The sequence below is a fragment of the Colobus angolensis genome, unplaced genomic scaffold, assembly GCF_000951035.1.
Source record: "Colobus angolensis palliatus isolate OR3802 unplaced genomic scaffold, Cang.pa_1.0 Scaffold1, whole genome shotgun sequence".
NCBI lineage: Eukaryota > Metazoa > Chordata > Mammalia > Primates > Cercopithecidae > Colobus > Colobus angolensis.
This window is the reverse complement of record NW_012110918.1, coordinates 17,784,910-17,802,772: the sequence shown is the minus strand read 5'-3', so window position 1 is coordinate 17,802,772 and position 17,863 is coordinate 17,784,910. Positions and strand designations below refer to the sequence as shown.

General features: G+C 64.1%; 1 protein-coding gene across 1 annotated transcript in view; it reads right to left on the bottom strand.

Moving 5' to 3' along the window:
* BAHCC1 (BAH domain and coiled-coil containing 1) overlaps positions 1–17,863 on the bottom strand; it is a 136,444-nt gene that overhangs the window by 2,793 nt on the left and 115,788 nt on the right. The window contains exons 8-25 of the mRNA XM_011933294.1: positions 17,711–17,859; positions 15,549–16,361; positions 11,310–11,512; positions 11,072–11,208; positions 10,359–10,487; positions 7,831–7,954; positions 6,727–7,019; positions 5,722–5,900; positions 4,998–5,299; positions 4,736–4,840; positions 4,491–4,647; positions 4,292–4,406; positions 4,132–4,207; positions 3,857–3,965; positions 3,096–3,215; positions 2,787–2,963; positions 1,453–2,627; positions 533–769 (exon numbers count right to left, since the gene is read on the bottom strand). Of these exons, the coding sequence (XP_011788684.1) occupies positions 533–769; positions 1,453–2,627; positions 2,787–2,963; positions 3,096–3,215; positions 3,857–3,965; positions 4,132–4,207; positions 4,292–4,406; positions 4,491–4,647; positions 4,736–4,840; positions 4,998–5,299; positions 5,722–5,900; positions 6,727–7,019; positions 7,831–7,954; positions 10,359–10,487; positions 11,072–11,208; positions 11,310–11,512; positions 15,549–16,361; positions 17,711–17,859 (4,600 nt within the window). The remainder of the gene's footprint in view (positions 1–532; positions 770–1,452; positions 2,628–2,786; positions 2,964–3,095; positions 3,216–3,856; positions 3,966–4,131; positions 4,208–4,291; positions 4,407–4,490; positions 4,648–4,735; positions 4,841–4,997; positions 5,300–5,721; positions 5,901–6,726; positions 7,020–7,830; positions 7,955–10,358; positions 10,488–11,071; positions 11,209–11,309; positions 11,513–15,548; positions 16,362–17,710; positions 17,860–17,863) is intronic.

The following is a 17,863-nucleotide window of genomic DNA, read 5'->3' as shown; positions in this document are numbered from 1 at the left end:
AGGAGACCCGCTGCCCACCCATGCTCTGTAAGGGTCACCGGATGGGCCTCTGTGTGACCGGAAAATGGCAACCAGTCCAGAGGCCGAGGAGCCTGCCGGGGCCCCTCTGGGGACTGTCGGAGTCAGAGAAATACTAATTTCCCTGGAAGATGGACACGTCACATGGTCTGGAAAACGGCTTCTTCTCAGGGAGGAGCAGAGGGCGTGCTGAGGGCAATTTCTGTCCTGGGCTGGCATCGCAGGCAGGGAGGACCCACGGGGTGGGGGCTGCCACACATCCCAGGAGTGAACTGGGCCTGCCGGATGCTGAGCACTGCTGTGGGCCACAGCCCCCGACCATGGGGAGGGACCTGGGGGCCCTGCTCTAGGGCATGGCTACAGGCTGTGCGGCTCCCCGCGGGGCCGTGGCACCTGCTGAGCGGGAGATGTGTGGTGGGGCCAGGTGCCCTGTGTTGGAGCACAGCACTGGCTGCTGTCGTGCCCGCTCCCCGGGGCCCCGAGCGGGGCTGGGCCGCACCTGCCTGGGCCTCACCTTGCCGTCGCACTGCCTCTTGCCCAGCTTGGTCTCCTCGGGGTGGTAGAACCACTTGACCTTGACCACCATGTTGCTGCCCCAGGACTCCCACATGCTCTCGATGCGGCCGATGTAGGGGAGGTTGGGCCGGCCAGCTGACAGGAAGACGGCGCAGTCCCCGACACGCAGAGTCTCCTCGCCCCGCACGATGGCCTTGTAGAACAGCTTCCGGGCCTTCCCCTTCATGCCACGCCGCTGTGGGGGACACGGGCAGGGTGGCTCTGAGAGGCCAGGGGCGGGTGGGACAGGCGGCGGCCAGTGGAGGGCGTGGTGTGGGTGTGTGAGTCTGAGTGTGAGCGTGTGAGTGTGCAGGGCGCCGCAAGGACGGGAAGCGGCAGCACCGCAGCTGATGGCAGCCATGGATCCAGAGCAGGGGCCGCGCCTCCACTGAGCCTGCACATGGAGTCATGACGTCTGGACACTGGATCTGGGGCAGGGACGTGTGGACGAGACATTCACCACAGTGTTATTTACGAGGGTAAAAGACCCATGAGTGGCCCTGTGCGTCCCCGAGCAGTGCCCTGGCGAGGACAGACGCTGGCATCTGAGCTCGGGGATCCACAGCTCTCCAGCTGGCCGTGCCACTATTGACGTGGAAAAGTGAGGCCATCACATGTGGAGTGCAGCTCGGGCCCAGCGCCGACATGAGGTCGTTTCCACTGTCACGCATGCCGTGGGCTCCGGCGAGGCCCAGCGGAAGTAGCCGTCTGCCTCACTGGGTCACGGATGGGTTTTTGTTCTTCCCTTGAGTTTTCCACGTTTTTTAACTTGCAATCAAGTAGGAAGATGCAAAAAGGAGAGGAAGGGCAGCGGGGGCGTGTGAGCCCGCCCTGGTTTCCTTGGGAACACGGAACTCCTGCCACCCACTGGAGACCTACCTGTGTGGGGTTCCCCGACCACTTCCAGAGCTGCCGGGCGGGCAGGAAGGCTGAGATCTTTGGCCGGTTTTCCACGGAGGGCAGCCGCTGCCTCCGGGAGAGCTCTTTGGCTTTGGAGAAGCTCAGGGCCTCTTTGCGCTTGAGCTTGGATTTGCCGCTGCTGGGGCCTGAGCCCGCACCGGTGCCAGCCACCGTGGCCCTGGACAGAAAGCAGCGCTGGGCATGCGCGTGAGGGCCGCCGCCCTTGGAGCGCAGGGCCTCGGGCTGGGCCAGGAGGGTGGGCACGGGGTGGGTGAGGCAGGTCTGCAGCAGCAGGGCTGGGTCCTCGTCTGAGCTGCAGGACGAGTCCTCGTTGTCAGAGGAGCAGAGGCTGGAGGTGGACATAGAGCCTGAGGAGGAGGAGGTGGACGAGCCGGAGGAGGAGGAGGACACGGACAGGCGGGCGAGGAAGCGGGAGGGCACACCGGCCGCCAGCCCCGGCCCGTCCTCGTCCTCGTCCGAGAAGGAGCTGTGACAGTCGCTGTCGTAGGGCAGGGGGAACTCTGCCTGGCCCGCATACTTGCGCAGTGCCAGCCCCATGGGCAGCGGGGGAATGGGTGCCCGCCCCTTCTTGTCCTTGCCCACAAGGGCGGGGTGCGCATAGCTGGGGCTGGGCAGGGGCCGCCCGAGCTTGGGGCCGAAGTCCTTGTCCCCCATCAGCAGCGCCCTGCATGTTTTGTTCTTAGGGGAGGTCACGCCCTCGTGGTCCAGCTTGACCAGGAACTCGCCGCCCGCCCGCCGCCGCCCACCCTTCTCGGCCTCCACCCTCTCGGCCTTCTTGGCCCGAAGCAGCTTGTGGGCTCCCCCGGGAAGGCCCGGCCCAGTCCCCCCGACGAAGGGCGCGTAGGAGCTGGCCAGGCTGCTGAAGGAGTCGGCGCGGAAGCCGTTGCCGAACACGGGCGTGGCCATGCTGTGCACGGGGAACAGGGCCTCGCGCGCCCGCAGCTTCTTGCTGCTGCCGTTGAGCTGGAAGAGGTTCTGCAGCACCCCCGGCCCCTTGCTGGCCGCTGCCACTGCCTTCCGCTTGGTCTGCGCCACTGCGGACCAGCTCAGCAAGGGGCTGCCACGGCGGCCCAGGAAGTGGTCGGAGGCCCCCGTGGGGGATTTGGCACCTGAGGTTAGGAGTTCGGCTTTACCTGAGGGCAAAAGCCCAGCGGAGTCAGCCCCAGCTGGGCCCATGAAACTGCCTCCACCTGCCCCTCCCTGGACCCTGCCTGCCCCATGGGTTCCTCGTTCCCCCAGCCCCCAGAGGATGCCTCCCCCCAACCCGGGTTCTGGGAAGTCCAGCAAAATACCAGCTTTGTCTTTGCTAATGGATTTCTTCCCGGGTGTCTTCAAAGCTTCGGGGCCATCCTGTGCTTTAGGGGACAGGCTGGGGGTGGTGGCTTCACTGGGCTGGGGGGCCTCGCTGGATGCCTTCTTGGTCCTCCGGCAGCTGCTAGACACTAGCAGGGCTGGAGAGGGCTCTGTGCCTGTGGATAGCATGGGCCAAGGGCTTCAGTGCCATGGCCGTGGGGTACTGCCATCCCAACCCTTCCTTGGGAGCCTGTCTGGACACAGTGGAGCCCAGGCAGGGCCCGGCCCCATGCAGGTCCCGGGCTCACACTGGATCTTGAAGTCAGGCGGCAGCAGCCTGACGTTGGAGACAGCGATGTGGCCAGTGTCCCCATCGTCAAATTCCACCACTACCGAGTCCAGGTCCTCATCTTCGTCACCGGAGGCCCCTGTGGACGGTACACCTGAGCTTGTGGCTGGAACCCCCAGCAGGTGCCCGAAACAAGGAGGCGGCGCTGCCGAGGCCGGTCGGCAGGGTGAGGGGAGGGCTCCAGGGTTCTCCTTGACCACACGGAGGGTGGAGCCGCCCTGCAGCCCAGGAGCCGGGGCCCCCTCTCCAACTCCTGCAGTGCCTCCCATGCGATGCCACCGTCACCCCACCCCGACCGGAACCTGACCTCCGCACACGTGCTGATGCCCACGTGCCCACCTCCCACCTGCCTGGCCACTTGCCTATGGGATCTTTGTGCCTTTCACCCTAGGGACCTACATGCCCTGCCTGTAGTCAGCAGGTTTTGCCCAGGGGAGCTGGTGCCCCCCTGATGTACTCTGTGACCCCCAGCAGCAGTGCTCTGGGTCCCTTCCTGCTGGGCCCTCTCTGCTTGGCTGGAGGCCGGAGCCCCCTCCCTCCCTCCCCACACACCCTGTGCTTTTTCACAGCGCCTGGGAGCTCATTTTATTGTCGTACTCTTGTCTAAGCAGAGAGCTGGTTCTGCCCTCGCCAGCCTCGGAAGTCAGGCTGTTGGGGCCAGACATGAGCCTGTGGGTCTCAAAAGGGCCTGCCCCAGCTCCCGCCTTGGGTATAGCTTACCCCGGACCACGTTGCCCGGGTACAGACATCGAGACTTCTGGCTCCAGTAGGCGCAGACCCGCGTGCCGGGCGGGAGGTACCGGCTGGATTGCGGCCGCACGTCAAGAACCTGCAGGAACGCGGGCGGTGGCTGTGAGCAGGTGGGGTCCGGCCCAGGGTTGCCTGAGAGCCTGGTCCCTGGGCCCGGGAGTGGCTGTTGCCCAGGCCAAGGCCCTCCTTTGTCCTGGGGCGAGTCAGTCAGGCCCCTCCCCAGGGCAGGCGAGCCCGGTCCTCACCGCTTCCTGCAGCAGCTGCTCCAGTGAGTAGATCCTCTGCCGGTTGCCCCGCTCGCCCTCGATGACGATGCTATAGCTGGGGGCATTGGGGAGTGTGAGGCGTCATGGGTCTCGGTTGCCCTCCAGGCCCCTGCCCTGCCCCACCGTGCCCAGGCCTCACATGTCGGGTGGCTGCAGGGTCCTGACGCTGCCTGCGTACAGCAGGCTGTCTTCCTTGGGGATAAGCACGGGCAGCCCGTCCCGCAGGTCCTCCTTGTGGATGGCACATGAGCGCGCTGTGGGCACAGGGTGTCAGCAGCCAGCATGGCCTACCCACTGTCCCTCCCCAGGCGGCTGGCACCTTTCCTGGCCCTACTCACCCAGGGCAGCACTCTGCTCTGCGCTCAGGGGGCCGCTGTCCTCCTCCTCTTCCTCCTCGTCCTCCTCCTCTTCTGAGAAGCTGCTGTTGTCGTCAAACTCAAAGTCGTCCTCCACAGCGAAGCTTTCCAGCAGGCGGCTCACGGCCCGGCCCTTGCCCTGGGGGCCAGAGGGGTCAGGCTTGGTGGGGCGCAGGCAGGGTGCAGGTGAGTGCACAGTGGGCTCCCAGGGTTGGGGGGGCTGCTACCTGCTTGCCGGCCTTGCGCTTCACCTTGCTCAGCTTCCGGCCCTTCCCCAGGATGGCCTTGGCATTGCGTGCAGCCAGTGTGATGGACAGGGCCCCGTTCTTCCGCTGTGCATGGGCAGGCAGAGAAGGCGCTGAGCCGAGGGTGGTGGGACAGCCTGGGGCTGACCCAGGGCTCAGGGGCCAGCACGTGTGGGAGGGCGGGGAAGGCCTTTCTTCATAGGCACCCACCCTCTTGGCCCAGCACCCCAGAGCCCAGCCTCACCCGCAGCACTGGCTGCAGCACTGTGCCCTTGCGTGTGGCCCTCTTGAGGCGCTCGCTGGCCAGCTGGCTGCCCTCCTCATGGCAGGTGAAGGCCCGGGAGGGGCTGAAGAGGGTGTCCCTGCTGGGGATGGCCCCTGGCTCTGCCCGCAGGCCGCCCTTGGCCTTGCCCTTGGCTTTCTTCTTGCCCAGTGCACCTGGGGGCCTCTGCCCTGAGGCCCGCTCCAGGGTGGTGCCCATCCTGGCCTTCACCGGCCGCCTCTTGATCTTGACCTCACTTTCAGGGCTGGACAGGCGACAGGCCCCTGGGGGAGGGAGGGAAGGCCGTCGCAGGGATCCCCATCCTGGAGACCTGGCTGGTTGGGCTGACTGTACCTGTCCTCTCTTCTGGTTACCTAGCAACCCCTGCCCTCCCTCCTGGTTACCTAGCAACCCCTGCCCTCCCTCCTGGTTACCTAGCAATCCCTGCTTCTCCCTCCTGGTTACCTAGCAACCCCTGCCCTCCCTCCTGGTTACCTAGCAATCCCTGCCCTCCCTCCTGGTTATCTAGCATTTCCTGCCCTCCCTCCTGGTTACCTAGCAACCCCTGCCCTCCCTCCTGGTTACCTAGCAACCCCTGCCCTCCCTCCTGGTTACCTAGCAACCCCTGCCTCTCCCTCCTGGTTACCTAGCAACCCCTGCCCTCCCTCCTGGTTACCTAGCAACCCCTGCCCTCCCTCCTGGTTACCTAGCAATCCCTGCCTCTCCTTCTTCTTCTTGGCCTTCTGGTTGGCCTCCATCTTGACCACAGAGGAGGGCGAGGGCCCCAGCACAGCCACACTGGCCCCGGCATGCAGCAGCAGCCCTGCCTCCCTGGGTGGTGCCTCTGCCCCCAGGAGACCCTCACAGTCCTCACTGTCATAGCCACTGCCTGGGAGAGAGGCAGAGGGGACCCGATGACTTGATGTTAAGCTGTGCCATTGAGAGGTGGGGGAGGTGACCCTCTGGGCATGCGGTTATGGCGGGGCTGTGAGTGGAACCAGTCACTGTCACCCTCTGGGCTGCTCTGTGGGGCTGCTTTGGGGGCAGGCGCCTGAGGTCCTGGCCTCCAGCCTGAAGGGATTTGTATGGGTGTGGGGACGCGTGATTTTTTCTTTATAGCCTGGGCAATGGGGCACCTGCCTGGCAGGGCTGGTGCCCCCTCCCCAGGAAGTCCCTTCCCCTCTTTCTGCTGTCCCCCACCCACCCAGATGGCCCTTTGCCCCTCCCCCAGGTCCAAGCAGCCCTCCCTTTGTTCTTTCTCAGGCGTCTGAGACCTTGGGGGAAGGGGCTGGCGGGAGAAAGGAAGCTTCTATTTTTCTAGGCTCCTGTTTCTGGACACACGTGTTTGCTGGGGGGTCGGATAATGCCTCAGGGTCAGCCCAGCCGGACGCTACAGTCGCAAGAGCTGGGCCATTGGGAAGGCTATTTTTAACCTGGATGCTTCCAGGGGGCGTCCTTCCTTCCCCTTCGGCCCCGACATGGGGGTGAGGCACACTGAGAGCCACTGAGCTTGCCTTGCGGATGGGGGGTCTCCTTCTGTAAGACATTCGCCTTCTTCCCCAGCCTGTCTAGTGAGAAGGTCTCCTTGGACTTGTCACACCCCACGAGCCCTGACCCAGCCCTGATGGTCGCCGTGAACTTGCCACCCCCTCCTCCAGCCCCCCAGTGACCATGACCGGGGCTCCTGCCAGTGGCCACTCACGCCAGCAACTTGCCTGCCTCCCGGGACGCAGCCACAGAGGGCTGGGCTGGGCACCTGGGTGTCTCCCGGCTGCTGTGGCCCTTGGGCTGTGGGTGCCGTGTGGCCCCAGACACCTTGGCACTCTTGGCTCGGGACAGCTTCTCCCGGATGCGCCCCCCGGGGGTGGCCTCCTTCTGCTGGAAAGAGCTGAGGCCTGTGGGCAGTCCTTTGCTCTTGACCTTGGGTTTCAGCTGGGCCACCCTGTGGGCCACAGAGGGTGCCAGCCCGTCCTGGCAGCTGCTCTTCGTACACTGTGCCTTCTCCTGTGAACAGGGAGGGGCAGCTGCACTCTCAGGGCGCCCTCTGCAAACCACAGCCCCTGGGTGTTTCGGTGCCTCTCTGTTGATGCCCGGCTCAGAACTGGTACCTCCCAGGTCCCTGCTGATCCACAGGGACTGAAGGGATGTCTGGCCCAGAGACACAGGGCCTGCCCCTGGAGCCTACACTTGGGCCTTTCCTACCCACTCCACTGCCTACCAACTGCCCACCCCACTTAGGGGGCACGGAGGAGGCTGAGGGCCCAGTGGCTGTGGGTTGTGGGGCCAGGCCATAGGCTTTTCTCAAGGCAGAGATAAAACAGCATCTGGACAGAAGGATCGGCCCCCTGGGCAGACAGGCGGAGCATGCTGGGGCCCACCTCTCACCCGGCCCCGAGGCCACGGGGAGGGGAGGGCAGGAGGCATCTGCTGTGCCAAGAAGGAAGGGGTGCCGGCAGCCGGGGGAGCCCCCGCCACACCAAGTGTGCCCCGGGCCACTGAGGAAAGGCAGGGCCTCGCTCCAGGGAGTCTCTGTGAGCAGAGTGTGGCCTCGGCATTTGCTTTCCTGCTAGAGTGAGACGAGGAGGGTGGAGACACACAGGCAAGTGGCAGCAGGGCCACCCAGTCAGACCTTCCCACGTCACACCACAGGGTCGGGCTCCTCCTCCTGCTGTTGGCACTCAGAGCTCCCCAGCCTTGGTTCGCTCGGTTCTGAGCAATGGGTGTCAGCACAGGGCTGGGGAGAGTCCACTATCTGCTACCTGCCCGGGAAGGGACCTGAAGGGCCCTGGGGCAAGGCAGGTGCTTCAGCACTCACCACAGAGGCGGTCTGCAGGCCTGGGTAGACGCTCCTCTCCAGCTTGCTCCGTTTCTTTGCAGGCTCGCCCCCGCTGCCCCCTCGCAGCTCCGCGCACAGCAGACCCAGGCTTGTCCGCACCGCCCTGGGGGGAAGGGGTGGTGGGTGCAGGGCAGATGCAGTCCTGGCCGCCCCAGCCTTGTCCCCCTACTGTCTCTGCAGTGGGTCACACTCCTCCAAGGGCCCTACGTCTCAGGCAGACAGAGCTGAGGGTGAGGGGCCTCAGGGGCTGAGCCAGCTCTGACCTCCCCTCAGCACCTGCCTCCAGCCAGCCCCTCTGCCTGCCAACCACCAGCCCTCAGCAGTCCCTGCATCCTCAAATCCACCCCATTCCCCACTAAGCTATACTGGAAGTAGGCACGCTTCTGTTACCCGAATCCCATCCTTCCACAGCCTGCTAGGAAGAAACGCCCTGGCAGTGCTGTCTGGTCCTAGCTATAGTGACCCAGAAGCCAGGTGTTAGGGACTGGGGCCGGTGAGGGCTCTGAGGGGCCACCCAGTACTCAGGAGCCAGGGCTCTGCTGCTAGTGGGGCTCTGGTAGGGCTGTAGCCTCAGCCTTGGCACCTGGAACAAGGGACAGCCGCACACGCGCCATCTGTGAGTCTGAGGCACGGCTTCTTATGCAGGCTGGGCCCGGCCCTTGGCAGGTATTCAGGGCCTGATGTTACCACCCTTAGGAGTGGGGTGGGCACCAGGCAGGTTTGTGAGAACTGCATCCACATTTCTGCCATAGCTGGAAGAGGACACGCCAACTGGAGTCCCACCAGGGGCGGCGGTAGGGGCAGGCGGGCGGGGCAGGGTCCAGAGAAGCCTGGGCTTTCCCCCGAGTCCCCAGGGACCCCACTGCCTGGCTCAGGCCCTCTCAGGAGCCCGTCCCGTCTTCCACACACGTCTTGAGAATGGAACTATGCATCCTCAGCCCCTCCCAGATAGAGCCCTGGACACTGTGGAGGCCGAGCCTCAGTGTTCCTTCCCCATGCCCCTAGCTGTGCTGTCCCCTAGGCTGGGAGCTGGGGCAGAAATCGACTCCAGCTAACATGGGCCTAGCAGCTACCTCCCGATGCCCCCAAACAGGTCCCACCTGATTCCCCAACATCCCAGACTTCCCATCTTGTGTGGGTGATCCACTCTCCCCAGAACCTCCCACTGCCCCATTTCACATGGGGAAGCCAAGGCTCGGGGAGTCTTTCTGCCTGTTCCTGGCTAGACAGGGGCTGGGGGCTTGGCCTCTCACCTTTCAACCCCCTGACTCACAGGTGCAAAGGGAGCCCCAGCTGCTCATGAAAATGAATCACAGATGGAGACAGAGAGCCCTGCCTGGCCCTGGCTGGCGTGGCCGGACGTCCCTTTCCACCTTCCTGCCCACAGAGGAGGCTGGGCTTCTGAGGGCTGAGGGGCCAGGCAGGAAGCCGTGGGCCAGAAGACACCCCCTGACCCCCACTCCCCAACTTCCTGCACAGTAGAAGACCCGTCCCGGGCCAACTGCCTCCGCCACCACTGCCTGGATGAGTGAGGGCAGGAGGTGGAAGGGTGAGGTGGGGCCCTGACCCTCAGGAAGAGGGGTCCTGGACTCAGTTTCCCTGAGGTCCTGAGGCTGCTGCCTTCTAGCCAGACCCTGGCTTCCAGGGACCCTGTCCTGCCCAGCAGCTCCCACAGTGCTGGCCGGTTCTCAAAGGGAGACCCCAGGAGACGACCCCAGGAGACCCCTGGGCAGGGCAGGGGCAGCTCTGGGGGGCTGCCATATGGTGACCCCTCCACTGCCCACAGCCACGCAGCCCCTCCCTATAACCTTCCCTGCATTTGCTAATGTTTTGTGACATAAAGCCCTGAGATTAATTTTTTGCCTCTGTCTTAATTGAAGGAACCATTTAGTGCCGATTTAACTATTATTACCAAATCATCAGGATTGATGCAGTGCACACACGCACGCGCCAATCGTGTTTGGAGGAGCTCGGAGGATTTATGCAAATGGGCCTGCCGGGAGAGGCAATTTGTAGCCGAGAAGGACAATTATACCAGGCCCGGGAGTGCACCAATGGCTGTGCCGGGCGGGTAATGGATAATAACATCGCGCCGGCAGCCGTGAGCAGAGCCGCAGCGTGACCAACGACTTTATACAGCGCAGATAAAGAGGCCGGCACGCAACGCGGCCTCCCACTCCAGGGGGCCGGGTGGGGCGCGGGCGGGGACGATGCCACAGACAGGTGTGCAGAGCCGGTGTGGCCGGGCCTAGGAGCTGTGGCTTCCAGAGGGGGACCCGGGCCAGGGTGCTGCTGGGAGCTGCCAGCTGGATAAAGCCTGTCTGGAGCAGAGCTCTGTCCACTGGTCATTCTCGACGGTCTAAGAGGGGCAGGGCCAGGCCTTCAGAGTGGCTGTGAAGGGGCATCAGCAGTCCCAGAAGCCTCAGAGGAGCTGAACCCTGCTGCCCCAGCCTTGAGGGCCCAGGGCCAGCCACAGATGCCCTGCCATGCCAGTGCCCAGGACTCACTTGACTTTCTTGCCATCGCTCCTGGGGAGCGGCCCCGTGGGACGTGGGGCGGGCAGTGAGCTTGAGTGTTTGCGCTTCCTTGGCCGGCCAGGCCCCCGCCGTGCAGGGCTCCTCGAGCTCTCGTCTCTCCTGGGGGCCACAAGGGGGATGGTCAGATGCTCACGCAGAATCCAGCGCCCCAACAAGGTTCCAGGTGAGGGCATTGGCCTTAGATGGCTACTGGGTGTGGGGAAAGGTGGGGCCCAGACTTGGCCTGGGGAGCCTGACCCCTCAAGCAGAAGGCAAGGCCAGCCAGGGCCCCCGCCGCCCCCACCTCCCACCATCCACACACACTGGTCAGGCAGTGCCCCTGCCCTTGTTGCAACTGCAGAGTGTCCCCTCCCCCAGAGAAATTTCCAACTTCTGCCCTGGCCCCCCAGCGCCCCTAGTCCTCCCTACTCCCCTTTCTGCCACTGTCCCCTCACCCACCACCCTGCGGCTGGCCTCCTGCACACCAGGCTCTGCCGACCGGCTCTTCCGGACGCCCAGTCCTGCCGCTTGGTCTCGCTTGGCCGAATGCCTCCCTCCTTGGGCCCCACTGCCTCTGGGGAGGCCTCCCCGACAGACCCCAGTATCTGCCCACAGGCAGGGTGCAGAGCCCAGTCCTGGCCTGTTCCCACATCGGCCCCACCACCGTGGGCACCTCCCAGGCCCTCCCACCACACCAGGCGTACTCATGGTCGTGCCTGCGCTGCAGGCGGGCCAGCTCCCGCTGCTTCTCCTTGTAGCGCCGCTGCAGCTCCGCCAGCTGCACACGCATCCCCACCTCTTGTGTGTCCAGCCGGTCGATGGCGGCCTTCAGGGGGCACACCTGGTGGGCAGGGGCACAGGGGCCTGTGAGCCGGGCCAGGGCCCAGGCTGGGGCTGTGTGGCAGCGCATTGGGCAATGTGGGCACTGGGACCCCTACTCACAGGCTTGGTCTTGGGGGTCCAGGTGTCCTTGCGCTGCAGGATCTGCATGCGGGGGGTGAGCCTGGGGCCGCTACAGGGGTCAGCCAGGGGTGGCTGTGCTGGGACAGTGGTGCTGTCTAGGCCAGCGGCCTCCACCAGGGACCAGGCTGTGGCCAGTGTGGCCAGGTGCTGCAGGTTGAAGGCTAGGACGTCCTCTTCCTCCTCTGCAGGATCTGCATGCGGGGGGTGAGCCTGGGGCCGCTACAGGGGTCAGCCAGGGGTGGCTGTGCTGGGACAGTGGTGCTATCTAGGCCAGCGGCCTCCACCAGGGACCAGGCTGTGGCCAGTGTGGCCAGGTGCTGCAGGTTGAAGGCTAGGACGTCCTCTTCCACCTCTGTGGGGCATGGGAAGGTCAGAATGGGCACAACTGGGCACACACTGCCCCTCACAGGCTCTTGACGTCAGCCGTGGCCCCCTGAAGCCACCCAGCGGTGAAGACCAGGATGAGGGTCAGGAGGCCAGGAAGAGTGAGGTGGGTATCAGGATCGGCATCCAACACCCGTTTGGTTCCAGGCTGGGGAGACACTCCCTTGGTTGTAGGGCAGGGCCAGCTGGGAGGACCCATGTGGCAGGGTCCTCCATGTCACAGAGCAAGACAGGACCCAAACCATCTAAGTAAAAGTAAGCTGCTGGTCACTGCTTCTAACAGAAATGCCTGTGTGTCCCCCCACCAGGGGTGCGCTGCTTCGAACGGCAGCCCTGGGAAGGCACACTCGCTCCAGGGCCCTCAGAGACACTCGCTCCGGGGCCCTCAGAGACACAGGCAGTGCTGCAAGAGGCCACTAAGGCTTCGAGCATGGAAGCTGCTGAAGTTCAACCAAATTCAATTCAGTGACTCAAGCCCGCGGTTCCCTCAGACGTCTGTCCATGTGGCTTTAACCAAGTTCAAAGTCACGTGGAGAGATGGCTTTGGAACTGTGGGCTTCAGTACCTGGGCATCATTCAACCCAGGTGGTGGAGGCTGGTGTCCCCCAGCAGCTAAGACGTGCCACTGCCCGTCCATCTGCCCATCAGTCCTTCCGTCTACTTGCCTGTGTGGACACCTAAGGAGCAGTGGCTGCGGGGAGGCCAGTGGTCAGTGCGGGGGGGGGGACAAGTCCCTTTGATACCTTTAGGTTTGAGACAGGGCCCTGCTTTATTGCCCAGGCTGGAGTGCAGTGGGGTCCCGTTTTATTGCCCGGGTTGGAGTGCAGTGGCTCCACCACGGCTCACTGCAACCTCGAACTCCTGGGCTCCAGCACCCTCCCACCTCAGCCTCCTGGGTAGCTGGGACCCCAGACCCTCAATTCCTTGTGAGGAGGGCAGCGGCAGGGGTTTCTGGATGCAGCCTTACCTGCTGTGACCCTTCTCAGAGGGGCCCCCACCATTCCTCCATCCTCCCTCAGAGCACCAAACCCCTGCCCCTGCCCCGTCTCTGAACACGGTGCTGGACTCTGCCAGGCCCTTTCCACACACTCCGGCCCTGTTGCAGGCAGGGGTTGAGCACAGGTCAGGAGGGAGGGGCTGCCAGGGCCGCATCCTCTGGGACCTCAACCTGGGGGCCGGGGCCGGGGGAGCTACCCTCACAGTGACTGCAGGAACAGCAGCAGCCCAACAGCCCAGGCAGTGGCCTGGGGAAGGGACGGCCCGTCTCGGGGTCAGAGCTTGGGCCAGCAGAGGCTGGCATTCATGCAGGGGAGGGCCCAGCATGGGGATTCAGGGCCTGAGTAGGGGGACCCAGCCCTGGGGGCTGACAACAGAGACCAGGAACGGGGCCCCCATGGGCTGATCCCACAAGGACATCCAGCAGGAGACAGGGGCCAGACAGCTTGCGGTGGGGGTAAGTGGTTATGGCCAGGAAGGCGGGAGAATTGGGGGACCCCTGTGGGGTCAGAGTAGAGGTGCTGGCACCCCCGAGAAAGCCTAGGAGTAACGATAACCTCACAGCAATGAGCACCCCAAACCTGGTCTCTGCCTCTGAACCCCATGCTCCACTTAACGGACTTGGGTTCCCTAGAGACACGGTTGATCGCAGCCAGAGGCAGGAGTGCGGGACGACCAGAGCAAACCCCACCCCTAATGGGGCGCATCAGCGCCTGACCACCGGGGGATGCACCTGAGATTCCACCAAAGGCATCAACCCGAACGCCCCGGCTGGGAGGTGCTCCACGGTGCGTGGCCAGTTCCCTCCTCAAGTACAGGGGAGGGCCTGGAGGCCACAAGCCCAGCCCAAGGGTTGATCCATCCCCAGAGGTCATTACTCAGAAGCCAGGAGGAGCTCGGAGGGGCAGATGCTGGGGTGCAAAGCTCTGGACCGAGACCACAGATCTGGTGGGGACCATGGGAACACTCAGGCTGCTGGGTCCAGGGTCCGCAGGGAACGGGAGGGGAGAGAGGGCCGAGGGGGGTCGACTGAGCAGCTGCTGCCATCAGCAGCTGGGGAGATGCATTTGCAGGCCCCTTCCACTGAAGGCCCCAGGTCTCCTGGTCTCCGGGTCACTGCAGTTGGCCAGAAGTCTCTCTGTGCCTTCCCTGCCCTTGCAGGCTACAGGCGTGTGGCCCCCACATGGCCTCACCCAGATGGCTCTGCCAGGCCTGGGGGCTCTATGCCCGCCTGGCCCCGAAGCCAGGGACTTTTCCCCCACTTTCCCCTCTGCAAATCCTGCTGTCTGAAATCCTGCTGTCTGGCACAGGACAAAACCAGTCTCCTAATTAATTTCAACCAAAGTGGTCACTATACTTGTAGGGTTGAGCTCTGAGCCCACCAGCTGCACAGACCTGCCCATTAATTGGGACAAGGGGAGGGCAAGGGCGAGGGTGGGGGCCCAGGAGGGGACCGTGAGGTGGAGACCCAGAGGGCAGAGCTGGCCCTGACTCTGCCTCTGCACACCCTGGTGACTGGGACAGCTGGTCTGGCCAGAGTGTGATGATATCCATGCTGGGTTAAGCCACATGGCTCCCTACCTGGGACACGTGGTCTATACCTGATTATTCATGCAGTGAACGGGCTCCTGTCCTGCAGGCGTTCACACAGGCAGACGGGCCACTCTGGCCACACACATGGCACCTCCTTTCTGTTGATGCCTCCTCATGCTGCCGGGTGAGGGTCCCCGAGACCCTCCCACGGCGGGTCCCCGGCAGCTCAGGCCGTGCCCCAAGGTGCCTCCACCTCGCCCTATCTACCTTCTCATACACCGCCGGCTGGAGGCCCAAGGGAGGGCCTCTGGGGGGTCCCGGTGGAACCTACCCTGACAGGACTCCAAGCTTCCTCAAACCCTCTGCACAGCCCCACCCAGAGGCAGGGACTTGGGGCCAGATACCCCTGAGGGCAGGCAGCTCCCAGCACTGCGGAACACCCCTGCTGGGTGTGGGCCAGCAGCCCCTGGGGAAATGCACTGTTCGAGAACATTCTCTTGATTGTGGTGGTGAGATTTATGCATCCAGAAAGCAGTGGCCCAGCCCTGAGGACTGTGAGGTTCGTGCTGTGAACAACCACGGCATCGTGCCCGGCTGGGGGACGCCCTCCACCCTGGGGCTTTCTCTGGGGTCCACAAGGAAGACAGCAGGAAGCAGGGGCTTTCCCGGGAGCGCTGGACCGCAGGGAGTGCCCAGACCAAGGGCTGGGGTAGGCTAAGCAGAGACCCGACCCTCAGGTGTCTTAGGTGATCTGGCTCCGCCCACTGTTGTCCAGCTGTCCTTGGGGCCTCTGGGTGGGTGGAAGAGCCCAGGAGCTCCCGGTCCCATAGGCCTCCCTGCAGTAAGAGCCCCAACCTCCTGCTTCCTACCCTGGGCCTGAGTGGGGAGCTGCCGGTTCCTGAACTCGACCCCCCAGGCCAGGGCAGCAGCCACGGAGCCTGAAGAGGTGGAGGCCTGGCAGAGCAGGAGGCAGGCTCTCCTCTCCCCTTGCCAGGACATGGGCCCCTATTCAGCCACTTTCAATAGGAGGTGCTGCCCGAGAGGCCCTTCCTTTGAAACCATCATGCGGGTGAGTCCTGCTCCCAAGACCCCCCCCGGGACAGGGGGATTCGGAAAAGGCACACACGCCTCGGACTTCCACGGACGAGGGTCGGCAAGGGGAGGTGGACACTCTCCAGGGGACCCACCACGCTTTGGGGACAACTGAGTGGGGCCCAAGGCTGCCATCTGGCCAGGTGACCGTGAGCCAGGCCTGCAGGTCCCACCGCTGGGGCTTTGGGGGGTGGCGGCAACCACCGGGCTTACCTGGCACAGCCCTCTCACTCCTCTGCCGCTGGATTGCCAGGTCAGCCAGCTCGCTGAGCAGAGCGATTCCATGAGTCCCTGAGCTATGGGGCAGGGGGGCTGTGCTGGGGGGCCCAGAGGCTGCTGGGGGCTGAGGGTCTGGTGGGCTGTCGCTGGGCAGGTCCCCCAGGTCGATGGTGGCGGCCACCAAGGCATCCAGGCCTGGTAGCGCCCTGGGTGGGTGGCTGTTGTTGGGAGCTCCCCCACAGTCCTCCTCTGAGTCCTCCATGCTCTGCTGCCCCAGCTCATCTTCCTCCAGCTCATCCTCCTCAGGGGTCGGCTGCTGTCCCTCGTCCTCAAGGGCACCCGGGCTCCCTGCTTGCTGCTCCAGGACTTGGGGGGAGGCCCCTGATGAGGGCTCCTGCTCCCCCTCCTCCCTGCTCCTCTCTTCTCGTGCCCCTCCCTGAGTAGAATGAGCCTGGCCTGTGGCCTTGGGGCCCCCTGCCTCGAGGAGGGCCCCACATTGCAGTTCTTGTAGCCCCTCAAGTGGGCTGGGGTCCGCTGCCTTCCCCTGGGGTCCCCGCTCGGCAGGGTGGGGGGTGGCGGCAAGGTCCTGGGTGGCCTCCCTGGCCCCTGAGAGCAGCCCGGGCTCCTCCAGGCTCCTAGGGCTGCAGGGAGGTGGCTCCCCAGGCAGGAATGTCCTTGTGGGCTCAGGCTGGGCCCCCAGGGTGGCGGTTTGCATAGTTTCAGGGTCCTCGAGGTTAGAAGAGTGCACGTCTGAAGGTAGGGAGAAGCCCAGGCCAGCCACGGGACGCAGGTATCCGGGAGGCAGGTCTGCAAAGGAGGGGACAGGTCAGCAGGGAGCTGGGAGTGGTGGTGAGGGGGTGTCCTGCGATAGGACGGAGGACAGTGACCTCGAACCCTCAGACCCAAGCCCATGCGGAAGGGTCCTGGGCTAGCTGCAGGTCTGCAAGACTGGTGGCGGGGAAAGTGTTAACGTTAATTAAGGGGGCAGCCTGGCTGGGCACAGTGGCTCACGCCTGTAACCTCAATACTTTGGAAGGCTGAGGAGGGAGGATCATTAAGGCCAGGAGTTCAAGACCAGCCTGGGCAACAGAGTGCACGCACCACTACAAAAAAATAAAAGAACAATTAGCTGGGCGTGGTGGTGTATGCCCGTGGTCCAAGCTACATGGGAGGCTGAGGTAGGAGGATGGCTTGAGCCCAGGAGGCCGAGGCTGCAGTGAACCATGTTCGCGCCACCACACTCCAGCCTGGGCGACAGAGGGAGACACCCTGTCTCAAAAAAATAAAGAAAAAGAAAAGTGTAAGCAGCCTAAGGCCAGGCCCACATTCCCCCGCTGAGTGGCTCTAATGTTCCTCCGACAACCCTGGCCACCCGGGCTGGGGTGACCTCAGGAGCCATGTCTGGCATGGTGTGCTGTGGGTAACCAGAAAAGGAGAAATTTGTAAAACATGATGCTTGAATCAGGGTTTTCCCTGAACCAGAACGAGCCGGCAGCATGTCAGAGGCATCACGTCCCATTAACTGCAGAAGAAAAAAAAAAAACAAAAAAAAAAACAACAAAAAACTAAGGGAGTAAAACTGAAAAAAACCCTCCGCTGGCCCCGTCTCCTGACCGTGAAACTAGGCCGGGTTTTATGTTCGCCACGCGGTTTTCAGCGTGAACTCTCAGCCCCATTCAGACAGAGCCAAATAGGCTGGCGGGGAGTGGATGGGTGGGTGGCAGGGGCCGAGGCCAGATCCGAGACACCCCCACCCAGGCACCCCACCTCACTGCCCCTCCCCCACTCAGCTTTGCTGAGACCCTGAATGGCAGCCTGGTCAGGTCCCATGCCCGGTGCCCCCCAGGGTGCCAGCACCACCACCAGCAGACCCTGCCTTCATTGCTGGAGCGTCCCCACAACGGCCAGTGGGACCGTCTTCATCGCGCCTTCGTCAGCCCAGGGCCAGGAAGGAGGCGGCTGGGCCGCTGTGTGCTTCTCCCACGCCCATTGGGAGGGTTGAGAAGAGGGAAGGGAAAGGAAGGGAACAGCCACGCTGCCCTGGGCCTGGGCTGGTGTGGAGCAGCCCTGCAGGCAGCCCGGATTCAGCCCTGCCAGGCAGGGGCGGGAGGGCTTGGAGCGGAGCACAGCGGGCCAGGCCCGGCGGCTGCTCTCACCTGGTTCGGACGTGGCGATGTCAGCCGTGGACTGCGGGCCCTCCCCAGTCTTTTCCTCAGTGCTGGGCACCCGGGAGCCAGGCCCGGGGCTGCTGGCAGGGCAGACATTTAAAGTGCACGGGGCGCTGGGCCGAGGTGGGGTGGGGCAGCTGG